Source organism: Ursus maritimus, unplaced genomic scaffold (genome assembly GCF_017311325.1).
Source record: "Ursus maritimus isolate PB19 unplaced genomic scaffold, ASM1731132v1 scaffold_17, whole genome shotgun sequence".
Classification (NCBI taxonomy): Eukaryota; Metazoa; Chordata; class Mammalia; order Carnivora; family Ursidae; genus Ursus; species Ursus maritimus.
The window spans coordinates 23198994-23217142 of record NW_024424119.1 but is presented as its reverse complement, the minus strand read 5'-3'; the positions used below and the strand labels follow the sequence as shown (position 1 = coordinate 23217142).

Sequence of the window (18149 nt, the reverse complement as noted above, 5' to 3'; positions counted from 1 at the left end):
GAGAACATCCTACTATGGCTCCTATGGAGCTGGAGTTTAAAAACTCTGTTGTCTGTACTCACCTCACCCAGAATCCCTGCTGGGCTGTTCTACTCGCTCAATTCTCTCTGAAGGCAACTTAGGGCTTCTGACCTGTGTTCTAGTCCAGCAGGGGCCAAGGATGTGCTTACTCTTGCCCGTTACTTTGGCAAACAGAGAGCCACCCCCCACCACCACCAGCACCACCTCAGCTCCCTGACCCTGAAGGGCCCCGTTTCCTTTACTCCCTGGGTGAAGAGCTGAAGTCTCAGATCCAGGTTTTGTTGAGAGCCCTTTCTAGGCTCGAGGCTACCATATTATTATGGTTAAGAGCTGAGGCCCAATTGCTGTGAAATCATGGGTGAGTGGATATTAGCCTTCCACAAACTCAGCGTTTGTTTAATCCCAGCGATTCTCCAGGGATCACCTCCCAGCCAGCCTGTCTACTACCCCGGGGTCCACACAAAGGCCTGCGGGTCAGTCCCGCCACAGGACCGCCCAGCCAGAGCTTTCTCTGCTTTCCTGCCACCCACTCGGCCTAGGCCTTTTCGCTTGGTGTCTGGTTGCGCACAGAAAAGCATGCAAGGGGAGTTTCAACATTTCCACTGACTGTAGATCTGCCTCCAGATCTGTGTGTTTGAGTGCCTGTGGGTTACTGTGGGTGTTGAGAAGGGGTGCGTGTGTCTGTGCGTGTGTGTGTGGCTCTGTGTTGGGCCAGGGCATGTGTACGGGAGCAAAATTGTCTCTCCCATCACAGAAATTCTGATTCATTGAGTCTTGGCTTTGGCTTGCTGTTTCCAGCCTCATTGTTGCTGTGTCTTTTGGTGGAGAAGGGGCCGGGTATGGTCAGTCCCCAAGTTGTCACGGTTGGGGGAAGTGTCTACTGGTATATACACATGGGCCTAACACCCAGGGAAGGCAGGGTGGTTTAACCAATCCTTTAGAGACTATTAGAATTTGGTCAAGGGAGACCATGGCCGCCTGCAGTTGGTCGTGTGTCTTAATAAGGCTGTAATAAAGAGAAGGCCACTCTTGCCTTAACCACAGTGGGATTTGCCTGGGGATTAGACCAGACTCTGGTACGTATTCTAAAAGGCCCACGAAGGCTGCCTGTGGATACAGTGCATGTGCCCAGGGAGCAGGTGCGGCATGAAATGGGAACGTGGAGGCTTTGCGTTAGCCCTTGGAGGAAGGCGTTCTCTACTGCCTGCCATTACTGCCTACCCTCCATCTTGCATGTGAATCATGCAACAGCTTCCAAATGGATCTCCCTGCCTTCAGTTGTGGGGTAGGGCATGTAAACATAATCTTTGTTTAAAATCTTCAAGGGCTCCCCATGGCCTAAATAAAGGACAAAGCCTGAGTACTTTAGTAGAGTTCCCAGCCTCCCTCTCCTCGGCAGGATTCGGTCCATATTCACTCTCATGTCTTATTCTGGCTTCCCCATTCTGTATTTCTTGTAGCTTCTTGAATGGTTCTTTTTTTCCTCACAGCCTTTACAAATGCTGCTTTCTCTTCTAGGAACACTCTTCTCATGTCTGTCCAATCCCCTAGGATTTGATCAGTGTCTTCATCTCCACTTTACCCCATTACAATTGCCTGTTTAACTCAGAGCTACTCAAAAGCAGGGCCTGTGTCTTTTCCTTTTCTGTATCCCTACAGCTAAGCATGAAGCAGATACCCAATAAAAGACAAGAATGAATATAGAGGGAGAAATATGATCATTGGTCCTCTTCTGTCTGTGGAGCTGGCTTTTCTCTTTTTTCTTAACTTTTTTTCTTTCTGATAATCACTTTATTGAGATATAATTATATACCATACGATTCACCTATTTAAAAGTACATAATCCAGTGGCTTTTGGTATATTCAGGAGTTGTGCATCCATCACCGTAATCAATTGTAGAACATTTGCATTGCACCAAAAATAAACCCCATATTTCTTAGCTACTACATCCCTTCATTCCCCCCGGCCCTAGGCAACCACTAATCTACTTTCTGTCTCTCTGGATTTGCCTATTCTGGGCATTTCATAGAAATGAAATCTTGCAATCTGTGGTCCTTTGTGACTGGCTTCTTTAACTTAACGTGGTGTTTCCAAGGTTCATCCATGTGATAGCATGTCTCAGTATTCATTCTTTTTTATTGCTGAATTACATTGGGTTGTAGGGATATACCACATTTTATTTATCCATTCATTAGTTGACGGACGTTTGGGTTATTTTCTACTTTCTATCTACTTTGAATAATGCTGTTATGAATGTTGTGGACAAGTTTTTGTGTGGACGTAGGTTTTCATTTCTCTTGAGTATATACCTAGAAGTGGAATCGCTGGATCATGTCGTAACTCTTTGTTTATCCATCTGAGGAACTGCCAGACTGTTTTCTAAGATGGCTGCACCATGTCACATTCCCACCAGCATGGTATGAGGGTTCCTTTTTCAATGGACATACCACTTACTCTCTCCTTAGTATAAATGAGGGCTCTAGAGAAAGGTTTTAACAGTCTTAGAGAGAGCGAGTTCCTTCTGATGCTTCTTAGGACATTTGTCCCTGCCATCCAGATCTGCCAGGAGGGCCCTGGGTTTGTTGCGTGAGGTGTCTTCTTCCTCTTTTCCTTTCCCCGAGGAGCTTGTTTTCTCCCAACTGGCATTGTTGGCTTTGCTTGACTGACAGTTACACCCATTTTTAGGTACAGGCCCAGTCTTAAAAGGTTTACAGGTTTTTCTGTGAACTTTGATCGGTGAGACAGCTTCTCTGGTCAGCTGTGGGAATGTCATACCATTTTTGTCCTTTTTCTTTCTTCCTATCCTCTCCTTCTGTTAAGAGGAGCTAGTTGTCCTTGAAGGAGTGGATATGTATAACTCTTATCTACCAATGTAGGATGAAACCTGCACTAAAAAGCTCAGCCTCTTAGAGGGACCCCAGCTCTCAGAGCCCCAGTTCCTCTTCATGTGTGACTTCCCAAGCATATCAAACCTCTACAGGTCTCGGACTTTCTCCTGCTGCTATAGAGATTCTCATTTTGTAAGCCACAGGCTGACTCGCTCGAGCCCTAATCCTTTTTAGAAACCCCACTCCCCGCCCCACCCAATCAGAGAAACAGGATTTGGGAAGGTTCTTGGAACTGATTGGGAAGGACACACACAAACACTAGAGAAGGGAAAGTTTCCACGTTGGATTTCCGGGAGACAATTTGAGAGGTCTGTTCAAGAAGGATGGGAAGACCTACTCCTTAAATAATGATAGTAGCTGACATTTGTTGCCAGGCAGTGTGCAAAGGCCTTTTCATGCATTGTCTTATCTAATAAAACTCACCTGTTGTCATCCAAATAACCAGATGAGGGAATGGAGACCGAGAGGTGTGATTTACCCAAAGTCACACAGCTAGGTAGCCAAGAAGCTGGCATTCCTGCATGTGTCAAAAAAAAAAAAATGCATGTGACCATTACAGCTATGTATTTGGCTTGGCTGGACAGTAGTGGTGCCTGATAAATATTTACCTGAGGGAAGAAAGTAGCAGATACACTGGATCCATGTGCCCATTGAGAAGAGGCAGGAATGAAGGCTGGGTGTCTTCCCACCCCCTGGAGAGGAATGAACACCTCCTATTGTGATGGGGGTTGGCAGGCTTTGCCAGGGCCTGTCTTTCTCATCAAGAAAGTTACCCAAGGTGTTACACCATTTCACCCAAAGAAGCCTAGAGTTGACTTTTCTATAATCCCAGGGGAGGAAGGGGAAGACACGTACTCTCCTTATCTACCATTCTGCTGCTCTGATGTTCCTAAGGGCCCTGGTATGAAATCACACCTTGAAGAATGTTTCCCCGCCTTTTCCATCTCCCAGAATCACAGAGGTGAGGCTAGGAGGAGAGGAGTGATATATAGTTCAGGCTATTTTAGAAAGCCGCCTGACTAATTTTAACTGTGGACCAGACGCTGAAGTGCCTTACGGAGTTGAAGGAGCTGTTATGCCACAAGTAGGGGAAAGGGTAGGATAGATCCGCTCCTTGGACTTCGACTCTAGGCTGCCATTGTTCTTGGGGCGTGGTGCCAGAAGTGCCCATTCATGGTTCCAAATTACAGTTCCTGGGAGAGGAAAATGCTTAGTATAGTCTCAGTCAGACATCTGCTTAGTTCAGACAGTCATGGCTAGCAGGCCAGGCCCTGTGGTTTGGGCATGGCCTTCAAGAGCTCCCTGCCCCTGTTATTAAAGAATGTACCAAGAGAAGGGAGTATTGGGTGGCCACCCTCCAGAGTCTACTACATGGGTGTGAAAAGGCTTTGTTGGCACACCCTTTCACTTGTTGGAAGAGCGGTCAGTGGGGCTGCATTGTGTTTGAAAATATTCAGAGAAAGCTAACTCGTAGGGTCTTCATGGGGCTAGAGCAGCAAAAAGGAAAGTGTCAGGTGCAGACCTCTCTGCATTGCCAGAAGGTAGAAGGGTCTGGGAAGAATGAAGTAAATCTGAGTTGAAATGAGGGTTGTTACAAGATTGTTGAGATGTTTAAGAGCATGTAAAACACTTACCCTGTACCTTGCATGTCATACCTCCCAATGAACTTTAGCACTGTGTTGTAATAATAGTAATTACAACAACTTTATAGTTTTCATATCTGGTTTCTAAACTTTTAACTTCTTTTCACCTCAAGACTTACAGAGAATTAGCTGAAGGCAGGGTTCTGAATGACTCTGAACTGGGTACAACTGAAGAACGCAGTGTGCGCCGTTGGGCTCAGCCTTCTCTTCTCACCGTGTGATTAGAAAGCTTTGTCATGGGCTGAAGAAAGGAGCTCTTGTGTAAAATATTTCCTTAATTCATTCATTATTCTCTTGGCTGCTCTTTCTGACTTCCTGATACTTGTGTTTCTTGAGTGGTTCTTTTCTCTGAGTCACCCCGCTGAGGGTGGGCAGCTGTGCACCATCCATATGCTCTGTACTCACACAGGCAGCCCAGTAGAGCACCAGTTTCCAGATCCTTTCTTGGGGGCCTGGAGAGAGGACCTCGGGGATCCCACCTTTGAAATTGTGTAGCCGCTGCAGGCCCTTGTGAGATATACTTCCCCTCAAAGTAGAGGGCCTTATCTTGTTGATCCCAAGAGCTATTGGGAGAGAGCACTAAATGAGGTGTCCGAGTGTTGGATCCAGCACCAGCTGTGTCACTTTTGTACGTTAGTTTCTTCGTGGCGTTGTTGGGAGGATCCTGGCCTGGATGAGAATACACGTATGGAAGGGCTTGTGGACTGCTAAGTGTCAGGGTGGCAGTGTCAATGCTGTTACTGTCCTTACTAACCTGGGGCTGTGGTTAAGAGCAGAGACCCTTGGTGGTGATCCTGAGGGAGCCCTTTGGTTGAAACTTCCCAGAATTGTCATCTGCCATTGTTTGTTGAAAACCATCCCTTGGTCTCCTCATCCATCTATCCATCCGTCCATCCGTCCGTCTATCCAGCCAGCCAGCCAGCCAGCCAGCCAGCCAGCTAGCAGTTATTTATTGAGCTCTTACTATATGCCAGGCAGTGTTCTAGGCACTGGGTGAATAAAAAGTTAAAAATTCCAGCTTTCATTTCATTTGTATTCTAGTGGGGGGACTGAAAATAAATAAGTAAATAAAATATGAAGTACCTTTGCACCAACAGACTCGGTGCTTCAGGACCCGTGGTTGGCATCCTGAAGCAGGTGTCCTCTTCTCTCTCGTACACCCTGTTTCTTTCATAGTGTGTATCACACAGCTTCCCACCCTACATTGTGAACACAGTGAGAGCAGAGATTGACTTGGGTTCACCATATTTCTCTGGTACCTAGTATTATGACAGACACCTGTGAAGGCACACAATATGGTGATCAAACCATAGTCAACCATACAAAGAGGGAAGAAGTGAAAAGTCCCATAGGCACCAGTTTCCTGGCAATCTTTATGGGAATTAGTCTATATAAAGTATATTAAATATATGACACATATGTTTAAATGCTTTTTCACCTAGCAATACTGTCTTGAAAATCATTTCCTTTTAGAGCTTCCTTATTTTTTTTAACAACTGTATTCCATTATATGGATGTTACATAATTTATTTAAGTAGTTCCTTAGCAATGCTTATGGCATTGTTTGCAATCTTTTGCTGTGATGAAAATCCCATGGTGAGCAAGTTGTTCATTTTTGCATATTTGTAAGTCTACATGACAGTTCAGGTCCCAGATAAGGGGTTGCTGACACAGGGCATACCATTCGTATTGATTTGTAAAGAGAGAGCAGAAAAATGAGTGGACTGCGGATCACATGTAGTCAACAGGTCACCAGTCCATGTGAGTGTTCTGTTCAGTGGCCTCACGGTATCTGATAGCACTTCTTCTGTTTCTGCCCCAGGCTGGAGAAACCATGTTCAATCGTGCTAAGCTCCTCAACATTGGCTTTCAAGAGGCCTTGAAGGACTATGACTACAACTGCTTTGTGTTTAGCGATGTGGACCTCATTCCAATGAACGACCATAACGCCTACAGGTGTTTTTCACAGCCACGGCACATTTCGGTGGCCATGGATAAGTTTGGATTTAGGTAAGAGATATCCATCAGAAGCTAAGGAAAACATGTTTTGCTCCTACANNNACTAGGAAATGCAGCTCCGCCAGCCAAGGAGTAAGGTTCTGGAGGAGAATCCTTCCCCTGAGAGCAGGGTGCATTTTAAGCCCAAAGTCAGTTACAGTTTGAGGAGGAAAGTGAAATCCAGAAACACTCATACCCCTGCACATCCAGGCCAGAAGAGTGTTTATGTTTGGGATGGCTCTAGCCTTTAGGCTCCAAACAAATGCTGTATTTCCTTTCTTTCTTCTAGCCCCTTCCCCACCCAGTTTGGGACGCAAATTGGAATTATTTCCCCCCAGTAAATTCTTGGGTTGGGTACCTTAGCAGATGTATCTTGGTACTTAATTAAGAAAGAACATGATACTGTTTCCCATCAAAGCACAGCCTTCTGTTTAGACAGTGGGACCCAGACTTTTCCATCAAAATGCCCCTAGTGAGGAGGCCAACTGACGCCTGTCCCCAAGGGCAGCGGTATAATCCAAAGCATATTGTAATAGGTGGAAAACAGCCTGGTAGCCTTTTTGTTCATCTTAAAAAAATAAATCTGCATTTTGTTCCATAATTATCCATGTTTATATTTACATAAAATTGTTTGAAATTACCTATCGGTTGAGTAAACCGACGTTTCCCTCCCTGCTCTAAGTCAGCTTAAGTGCCAGGAAGCTTGTGCTAGGCCTCCCTGGCTTAGGCTGACTACCCCAGTGTGGCAGGCCTGTGCCGCCCAGCAGTCCCTCGGTTTAAATACAAATGCTGTCTTTCGGACTCATTTTATTCCCATAATTTCTTTCTATCCTCCCTTGCTGGGGGAATGAGGGCTGGGAGATGAAAACAGGAACGCTAAGGGACACCTCGCTGGCTCAGTTGGTAGAACATGCACCTCTCGATGTTGGGGCCGTGAGTTCAAGCCCTACGTTGGCCGTAGAGCCTACTTAATTAAAAAGAAAAGAAAAGAAAATAGGGATACTGTGAAGTCCTTCCCCCAGACCAGACCCTAAACTTGCTATCTTAAAGAGGGGAGAATTTGACTGTAAATGTCACCCTGCACCATCCTGTCTTCCCTCCCTCCCTTCCTGTTTGTGTATCTTCTTCTCTTTGAGATACACAGGCTCAAACCCTGCCCCTATTCATTCCCCTCTTGAAGCATGGTGGTGGCGACCTCATTCTTTGCCACAGCACCGTGCCTGTTTCACCCAGAACCAGTCAGGCTTGGGGGACAGGTGGGTGGTCAGAGAAAACAGCACAGACGGCGAAACCGAATCTCATCATCTCTGGCATGTACTTTCCTGTGAGGTCACCAAGAGTCCTTTTTGTAAAAACACTGATTGTGAGAAACCTTATTGGCCTGGCCACCTGGTTCAAACCCTCCCTTGTAATCAGGCACAGACTGTAGTGTGAGGTATGCCCAAAGGTGGGTAACTGGGCACCGAAGTGATGACACCTAATTACATATAGATTACCTTTGACTCATTAAAGCAGGCCCTCAGGGATCCTCCTGGATACTCACAGTCAGATGTCCTGAACGTATTTGAAAATAATAATTGCACCTTTTTTTTTTTAATATATGTTCTGTATGGTTTGGCTAACTTCCCCCTCGAAGTCTGAGTTAGAGTTTTCCTTAATCTATGTGGTGGATTTTAGTCTCTTTGGATTCCAGTAAGAGCCCTAGTGTGGTTTGGTGCTATATACAAGGTCATTGCAAAGCCACAGGCTTTAAAGGACCCATGGGAGAGCCTTTGCATGGCTTCTGGACAGGACCCGAGTCTTAACATTTCATCACCGTTGAAACAGTAAAATACCAGAAGGGTGGAAAGATGAGAGTCCAGATGCCCTACTGCTTGAAAACCTGTCAAAATAGATTCACCCTTATACATCTTGCTAAGTCAGGATGTGGTGGAAATTTCCTAGAAAATGTTATTTTAGCAGATTTTCAGAAGTACGATTTTGACTGTTGGGGTCAGTGTTGAAACCAGTATGCCTGTGAAGAATGAAAGTTAGACTAGCAGATGGACTGAGGGTGGGAGTGGAGGGCATGACCAGGTGGGCACAGGAGGCTTTACCATAATCTCAGTTTCCAGGACCTCCTGGATAAAGATTTCCCATGCAGGAGCAGGACACATGGAAAAGCATTCCTGAACAGGGCACAAGAAGTGGGCTTATGCTCTTGTCATTGACTAATTTTCCAGGTAACCACAGAAGCAACACAGTATTCTTAGAGCAAGATTCTTCTTTTTGATATCTGTGTCTTTTCTAAGATCATCTGAGTCTGATATAAAAACAGAAAAAAGATAACCCTCATAAATCCCCAATTAAAAAGTCCCAGAGAATAAAGATAACATTAGAAATGTTGATGCTTTGAGCATGCTTTATTTTGAAAAGTCAGAACTTACCTAACCACTGGTCTTCTTTGTGTGTGTGTTTCTCCCCAGCCTACCTTATGTTCAGTATTTTGGAGGTGTCTCTGCTCTAAGTAAACAACAGTTTCTCACCATCAATGGATTTCCTAATAACTACTGGGGCTGGGGAGGTGAAGATGATGACATTTTTAACAGGTAATGGTCACAACTTAGATCTCTTTCTTCTCTGTCTCCCTTCACTTCCCATTTTTCAGTCAGCACCTGGTTATTCTGCAAGGATTGCTCCTCGGATGGGATACAGTCCCCACTTCGCCCACATTCTTTTTTTTTTTTTTTTTTTTTTAAGATTTTATTTATTTGTCAGAGAGAGAGAGCACAAGCAGGGGGAGCGGCAGGCAGAGGAAGCAGGCTCCCCGCTGAACAAGGAGCCCGATGTGGGACTCCATCCCAGGACCCTGAGATCATGACCTGAGCCAAAGGCAGACACTTAACCGACTGAGCCCCCCAGGTGTCCCTTGGCCCACATTCTTAAGTGTGCCCACAGTAGGTGCCACAGGTGCTGAAGAAGGTCTTTAGGAAGATTAGCTTCTGTAATTTTTGCATTAGCCTTGGAACATGCAAAATGAGAACCAAGTGAAGGGTTGACTTTACTTTGATTTATACCACATGCTATTTTGTCCTGAAGTAAACATGTGTCCCTTGTAAAAATTCGGCATTTCATTGTGGTCCCGTTTGATTACGAAACAAGTTTCTTTGGGCGGGATTCTAAGTTCCTTTACAGAATCTCTGTGTTATTTGTTTATTTTGGAACATTTTTAAAATACACAAAAGAGGACCGGGTAGCATAATGAACTTCTGTGGACCCACCCGGCCCCAACAACCATCTCTCCACTGCCGGCCCCACCCCATCCACACCCCAGGGGCTTCTTATAAACTGGTAAGCCTTGATCATGGGGGCTGTCATTGCAGATGGTTAAAAAAAAAAAAAAATTCCAATGGCATTTGAAGCCACATTTTGCCCAGTTGTCCCTGGCCGTGGAGACTTTAACCCTGCCAGCCACAGTTAAGAAGGACCTTCTCTGGGCGCCTGGATGGCTCAGTCATTAAGCGTCTGCCTTCGGCTCAGGGCGTGATCCCAGGATCCTGGGATCGAGCCCCGTGTCAGGTTCCCTGCTCTGCTATGAGCCTGCTTCTTCCTCTCCCACTCCCCCTGCCTGTGTTCCCTTTCTCGCTGGCTGTCTCTATCTCTGTCAAATAAATAAATAAAATCTTTAAAAAAAGAAGAAGAAGTACCTTCTCCCCTGGGAGCTGGTCTGAGCTTGTCGATGAGCTTGGAATCAGAATATACCCTAGCACCCCCCTGAACTGGAGTACGCTAATTTGGTCAGTTCACAGAAGGTGCGCAGAGCAACACCCCAGTCAGTCGTGTGTAGCTTAGTGTGAGAACCTGCCGTAGACCCGGGTCTTCACTATCGGCCTGGGAGAAAACCTGAGTTGGAGAGAGTGCAGACTGATTACCAAGCACCTTCGGCATACAGGGCACTGTGTCACGCAGGCCCAGTGGGGAGGCCGCCGAAGCCCCGGGCAGGGGCTCCAGACAGACACAAACTTGCTTCCACAGCACCACCTGTGGAACATGGGGCCCATAGGATGGTGTTCAGGGCTGATGTGACACCACAGACCTGAGCGGTGAAGAAGGTTAGTGGGGAAGGAGCCCTGAGGGTGGAGGGACTAGAAGGCTGAGTGATTCGTGGAGCAGCTTTCTTGAAAGATAAAGGATCTAACTCTCAAGCACCTACTCGCCGTGTGCCAAGCACGAGATCCGCAGTGGGGGAGACGAGGCCAGAAGAAAGCTTTTTAAGTCATCCAGGACCAGCGAGCCCTGCCTCTTAACTGACCTGTGCTCCTGCTGTCAAGGCTTTGGTTTTGGTCCTCATTCCTTTCCCCCAGACCTACACAGAATCTTCCATCCTGTTCTGGCTGCCTCTCTTCTTGTTCTCTGCTCTCCATTCTTAAAGTGCTTATCAGAGAGACTTCCCTTTGGCCAAAAACCTTTGAGGAACTGTATAGTATATCCCTTTCAGACACCACCACTGATTACTGGGATGCTAAAGGCTCTGAAGAAGCCTTCGTGATGTAGCCTTCACTTTTCTTTCCAGCCTCATCTCTGGCCACTTCCTACTCCAACTCTTTCCACCAGTCCCCAGAAGTTTGTGTTGCTCCCTGAGGGCCCTGTGTTTGCTGTGTCTCTCTGCCTTTGCCTCAGCTGTCCTGGGTACCCAAAATGCTCTAGCAGACACCCCTTCATCTTCACAACTGGCTCTGCCTAGTCTTGCTCAGGGAAAGTGAGTGGCTTCTCCTGTGCTCAACCCCACCTCCCCTCCTCGCCTCCATCCTGACACTGGTGGTCCTGTGTTCTGAGTTTGCACTATACGTTCTATGAGGGCAGACACCCCCGGTGTCTGGCACAGAACAGTCACCAGCACAAACTACAGAACCTGTGGTAAAAGGACATGGGGACTTCTGTGAGTTTGAACCAGTACCACAGTGGGCCGGGGTACGGGCTGAGTGAGAACAATAAACAAGATGGTGGATGGGGCACAAGTCTTACAGCTGGGGCTTTTGGACCCAAGCCTTATGGCAGCTCTACAATGATGACTTGTCCTTTTACTCCTTGCAGATTAGTTTTTAAAGGTATGTCTGTATCTCGCCCAAATGCTGTGGTTGGCAAGTGTCGGATGATCCGCCACTCAAGAGACAAGAAAAATGAACCCAATCCTCAGAGGTGTGTCCTGTGTCCATTGACATTCCTTCCTTCCTTCTCCTTTCAGATGGGGGAGGCCACAGGAATGAGGCTCTGTAGAGTCACATGCTGTGAGGGAGAGGGAGGGTTCTGTCCTCGGGACTGGTGGAGGAGGTGGGCGTGTGATGAGGGACTAATGTTTCATGCTTTTTTCTTAAGATTTCTGTTTTGGCACCAACCCTTTGCCTATTTTTTCCTTGTAGGTTTGATCGAATTGCACATACAAAGGAGACCATGCTGTCGGACGGTCTGAACACACTCACTTACAAGGTGTTGGACATAGAGAGAAACCCGTTGTATACCAAAATCACAGTGGACATCGGGACACCGAGCTAGCATTTCAGTACACTCATAAGAGACCTGAAAATGGCCAGGGACCTTTGCTGTGCGTCTCTGCCAATCTGCTGGGCTGGTCCCTTTCATTCTTAACAATCAGAGTGATAGGCCCCCTTCATTCGTCATTCAGATGCCTTTCCAGACGACCAGGACGAGTGGGATATTTTGCCCCCAACTTGGCTCGGCATGTGACTTCTTAGCTCTACAAGGTGTTTGTAAATGTAGAAACCGTCAGCCTTTGGGGGATTCTCGGCATGTTCACAGTGTCACCCCAAAGAATCAGTACGCAGCCCAAAATTTGGTGACTGTGGGACTCATTCCCGGTGATAAACTGCTAATTTGTTGTGAAATAGGTAAGAATTTCGCTTTAAATTGTGGTATTCTTATTACTTTATGAAAAATCGGAGAGTGCTGCTGAAATTGGATTGGTGTGATGTTTTCTGTTTGCATATTTTAAGAGAAAAACACAATCTCAACCATTCTCATTTTACCCCTCCCCCACCTTCTTTTAGTGGTATGCAACTACTACAATCACTCTGTGTGTGTGTGTGTGTGTGTGTGTGTGTGTGTGTGTGTGTGTCTTTTCTTAGCAAAAGGATTTTAAAACTTGAGCCTTGGACCTTTTGCCCTGCTAATGTGTGAATTCCAAGGCAACATTAGTCATCAGAGCAAAAGCTTTGGGTGTTCTCACATTCAGTGGCCTTTCTCCAGATTGTCTGATTTCTGAATGTAAAGACTTTTTTTAAAAAAAGCAGTTTGTAGTATTTTAAAGAGAGAACAAATCGGGTTCTAATTATCTAGCTTGATTTTGTGTTGATCCAGATTTGCATAGCTATTTAGTGTTAAATCATGGCAATTTATTTTTCTGAGCATGCTATATAAACTTGAATTTCCTATGTATTTTTATTGTGGTGTTTTAAATGTGGGGAGGGGAGTGAGCATTTTTTAGGGGAAAAAATAACGTATGCTGTATTGGCCATGAACGGACCTCTGATTTAGTCAGCAGGCCAGATTTTGTGAAGAGCAAAATCACCTTTGGGCCCTTTAAGGGTGAGGCCTCCCTGGTCAAGAGTTATCCTGCTAGACCTCTGGGGGAGGCAAAAGCCTAGGCCTGCTAGGCAGAGCTCTCCACCTCCCTCCCCTCCCCAGGTGGGAGGGAACCTCCACCCCCCTCCTCCGGCTGAGCCTGGGACCTCCCGTTAGGGCCCTAGGCTGTGGAGTTGTAAATGACAGCAGTCTGGTTGTTTACTGGCCATGAGTCTGGGGCGGGGAAGGAAATCACTGTTCTGGTCCCTGTGGAGTCTGGGGGCCACCTCCTTCGCTGTGCTGGCCACACTGCCTGGCCCACCTTGCAGGACCCATTCTCCTTCCTCCCCGTTCCTCCTTTCTATTGCCTTTCTCCTTCCTTCCTCCCCGTTTTTGTTCCTTTGTCTCTTGCCTGTTCCCTAAAACTTGCCTGTGGCACTCAGGGTCAAACAGACTATTCATTCTCCAGCATGAATGTGCCTTTTAATTAGAGATCTAGAAAGAAGTGGAGCTGAACCCTCCCACACTCCCCCCACAACCACTTTGGTGCCTAAAGCCTCCCATCCCCCTCAGGTTTTTAGCAGGTGCTCCCACTCCAGGGAGGCTGATCCACAGGAGTGTCGTCTCCGCACCCATCTCTGCTGGGAGAGGTTTAGCCTCCCTGGGACGAGATGCACAAGGCAGTTGCTACCACTGGGTGCCCTTGCCGGGTCCAGCCTGGCTGGGCTAAGGGCGGAAGATTCAGCTGTCTAATCCTAGGGTTGCCCCTTCAGCTGGTGGCAGCCTAGAGCCCCCCACCCCTTACTTCCTGGGAACCAGCCCTTAGTGTGGAGGCTGAGCTGGTGCCCAGCCCCAATCTTACCTGTGCCTTTATCGCTTTGAGCATCTTGGATGCTAACATGGTTCTTTTTCCAGAAGCCTTTGTATTGGTTAAAAATTATTTTCCACTGCAGAAGCAGCTGGGCTATGCAAAGAGTATTCTTTCTGTCAGTTCCCCATTCCTTAACAGCGATGTCAGTGGAACCAAGAATGACGCACTGAGAGGGAGTTTTGGGAAATGCAAAGAACGAAGGCCTCTCTTTCTGTCCCCAGATCCTGACTTTTCCAAAGTGCCTTAAAAGAAAGGAGACAAATACCCTGGGTGGTAATTTCTTTTTACTTATTTTACTCTTAAAGGAAATTCTGACTTTTGTTTGTTTGTTTTCCTGTTACACTTTCCTTTACGTTCCATTGGAATAGTCAAGTATGCGGTTCATTCTCAGAACCGAGGGAAATCCCGCTTCACCTGTTCCCTCTTTGCTGACCTTCTGGTGCTCTCATGGGGCCCACTTGGGCCCAGGGTAGGCCCGGATGCTTGCCTGGTTCCTAAGATGCTGCAGGTCCTGTTTCCTCCCTGAGAAGTTCAGGGCCGAGGGTTCAGGGAGCATTTCCTTCACCTGGACGTTGTCACCATGAAATTGTTATGTGCTGGGTCTTTCTCTGTTTCTGTCCATCCCGTTGCTGGTGACCCTGTAAAGTGGCCTTTGGGAAAGATGAGAGGGCAGCAGTGGCACAAGAAGGCAAAGGAAATGCTGGTGCTGGCTCTCAGCCTGGGCAGGGGCGCTGCCGACCTCAGGGCTGGGCGTGGGGTGCCCCACTCAGCCAGGATGGTGGCTTTCCCGTCCTAGAGACCTGTTGTATATTTTGATTTCCCATGTATGCAAATGTATGGATTTACCATTGTAAGTGGAGGGCGGGGGTGTGTGTGCGTCTGACCTTGGTGTTCAAAACAGCTGTATTTTTGTCTTTAAAATCCAGTAATATAACGTGAATAAATGACCTTATCTTTGTAACCTCAGGTGGTTTCTTTTCTGATTTAAGGGGTCTGGGTGCTCCCAGGGCTGGAGGGAAGTGATTGGGACGGCCTGCTGGGACGATCAGAGGAAAGCAGAGGTCTGCCCCCTGTGCCCCCCTCATTGCGGGGAGAGGGGGGCTCTCTCCCGACTATGCTCCGCACACCTCACTGGAATCAGCTGTTTTTTAGGCTTAAAAGAGATGATGTGTCTGACGTAATGACTGGCACCTCACAGGCACTTTATGACGTAGTAGCTCACGCCACATCAAAATAACATTTTCCCGAGCAAGTCTCTGGCCACGTTCTGCTATATTCGGCAAATGCCAGGATGGTTCTGAGGTCGTCCTCAGAGCCATTTCCAGAAGGTGTTCACAGTGTAACTTGAATGGGTATTCTACAAAATAAGATTTCTTGTTAGTCCCAGGAAATTTTTTTTTAAAGATTTTATTTATTTTTTTGACCGAGAGAGAGACAGCCAGCGAGAGAGGGAACACAAGCAGGGGGAGTGGGAGAGGAAGAAGCAGGCTTCCAGTGGAGGAGCCTGATGTGGGGCTTGATCCCAGACCGCCGGGATCACGCCCTGAGCTGAAGGCAGACGCCCAACAACTGAGCCACCCAGGTGCCCCCGCCCCCAGGAAATTTAAATAGATATTCTCCAGGGTCTTAGTTGTGACTCAAGGATCTAAGGCAGTATGTACCCCTGCTGCCTCCTCCTTCTCATTGCCCCCAGGACAGGTAGCAGCAACATTTTCCATGCTGGCTGAATTGACTTGGCATCTGGAAGAAATGTGTCTGAGGAAACCAGCATGCAGGAGGGTCACCTTGCTGTCCAGGCTGATGGAGCTGTGAATGTGGGACCAACTGGGAAACAGAAGCAGGAAGGGCAGCACGTTATAGGCCCCACAGTGCCATCTGGCTGTCCCCACCCATCCTTGTGACTGCTAGAAGGATCCCTACGGGCTTCAGACCTGAACAGAGGTGGCCCTGGGCTCAGATCTGACCTTCAAAGAAGAGATGAGACTCTGGTCCTTTGGACAAAGTGCTGCTTTAGAAGGCTTTGTAAGCTCTAAGTTCTGGGGTAAGTGGAGCACTCTTCTGTCCCTAAGGATGCACATAGCCACACAGATACATACATACTAACATGCATAACACACCTGACATGTGTCTACAAGAGACCAGAGTGGGTTCAAATCCTACTGGTGCCTCTTCCTAGTGCTGTGATGTGACCAGTCCTCTTCTGGAGATACCCAGGACCCCACCAGTGGTGTTTTCCCACCCCCTCCCTTGCCTCACCTGAGCAAAGGTGTTTGGAAGGGCAACACTGGGGAGGAAGGGGGCTTGAACCCCTTGTGGGCTCCAAGAGTGCCAGGAGGGGAAGAAGGCAGGAAGAAGGGGGCCACAGACAGGCTCCTGGGGTTGGCCACTTCCTTGAGATGTACTCTATCTCTAGTCTCCCACTTCACATGGACCCAGACCAAGTCTGAGCCAGGCAGAGCCTGGTAGTCATGAGTGTGGATTTGGTGGGCACTAGACCCCCCAACACAGTTTTCCATGGGAGAATGTGACCTGGACGCCAAATCACTGACTTACAAACGTCCATCGGAGGCAGGGCCATGGTGCCCAGGTCGGTGGGTACTTGTGGAGGTTTATGAGTGGGACGTCCCAAGGCAGGACTGTTTGCTGCTGGTGACAGAGGGAAGCTGTGTGTGGAGAAGGTCGGGGAAGAGGTCAAGGAAATGAGAAGATGGCCAAGTTCTAGGTATCGCCAATCTCCTCCACACTTCCGGGCTCCCCTCCTCTTGTTTGTTCCAGGAGGTGAGAGTTTGGACATTCCCAGGGGCCGATTTCTTAGAACTGGAACTTCTTAACTCTGTTAGAAAGGAAATGAGATTTGTCTGGCTGAGCAGGTCATGCCAGACAAGCCTCATTTCCTTCTCTGGCAGAGTCCCTGGGCAGGGAATGTGGCTGTTGCCTTCATGTGGGCTCAGGAAACTGTACCGGGCTGTGAGGCAGAGGAACCTTCAGAGCATGGTTGCTTTGGGGAGTGTTAGGGTCAGTAGACCAGAAACCAGAGAGATGTGATACTCCAAGGACATCTGCCCTTGAGCAAGATGTGTGCCAGGTCACCAGGCAGGGGGCCTGGGAAGATGGCCAGGAAAGGCCATAAAATCGATGATCATTACTTCTGGCTCTTTCTGCCTTCCCATTCACTGTCTAACTCTGGGCAACTTGATTCCCCTCACTGAGCCCTCAGTTTGCTTTTCTGTTTTAGGACTTGCTCTCAGAATCCACCTCCTGTCTTCCCATAGTTCTGCCCTTCCCCCAGTAGGAAGTTCCCTGATGTTGGGTTTTCTCTTGTTCCTGAGGTTAACGCTTCTTATCACCTTGAAGGAAATCACTTTATCTGTCAGTCTTCATTTATAAAAATAGCAGGATCACCCCCACCTGCCCCGTGCAAATCAAAACCACACTGAGGGGCGCCTGGGTAGCGCAGTTGTTAAAGCGTCTGCCTTCGGCTCAGGGCGTGATCCTGGCGATCCGGGATCGAGTCCCACATCAGGCTCCTCCGCTGGGAGCCTGCTTCTTCCTCTCCCACTCCCCCTGCTGTGTTCCCTCTCTCGCTGGCTGTCTCTCTGTCACATAAATAAATAAAATCTTTAAAAAAAAAAAAAAAAAAAAAACACTGAGATACCACCTTGCACCAATTAGGATGGCTGTTATCAAAAAAATATGGTAAGTGTTGCTGAGGATGTGGAAAAATTGGAACCCCTGTGCACTGCTGGGGGGAATGTAACATGGTGCAGCACGTGTGGAAAATCACATGGTGATTCCTCGAAAAATTAAACATGGAATTGCCATATGGTCCAGTAATTCCACTTCAGGGTATATACCCAAAAGAAATGAAAACAAGGACTTGAACAGATATTTGTATACCCATGTTCACAGCAGCCTTATTCACAACAGTCAAAAGGTGGAGATGACCCAGTTGCCTATCGATGGTTGAATGGATAAACAAGATATGGTGTATACATACAATGGAATATCATTCAGCCTTAAAAAGTAAAGAAATTCTGGGGCGCCTGTGTGGCTCAGTCGGTTGGGTGGCTGACTTGGTTTCAGCTCTGGTTGTGATCTTGGGGTTGTGGGATTGAGCCCCGCATTGGGCTCTCTGCTTGGCCTGAAGTCTGCTTGGGATTCTTTCTCTC

The 18149-nt window shown here is 47.5% G+C and overlaps 1 protein-coding gene across 1 annotated transcript in view; it reads left to right on the top strand.

Moving 5' to 3' along the window:
- B4GALT1 (beta-1,4-galactosyltransferase 1) overlaps positions 1-14946 on the top strand; it is a 52980-nt gene extending 38034 nt beyond the window's left edge. The window contains exons 3-6 of the mRNA XM_008695210.2: positions 6376-6563; positions 9017-9139; positions 11625-11729; positions 11951-14946. Of these exons, the coding sequence (XP_008693432.2) occupies positions 6376-6563; positions 9017-9139; positions 11625-11729; positions 11951-12083 (549 nt within the window). The 3' untranslated portion in view covers positions 12084-14946. The remainder of the gene's footprint in view (positions 1-6375; positions 6564-9016; positions 9140-11624; positions 11730-11950) is intronic.
- Positions 14947-18149: the final 3203 nt, after the last annotated feature.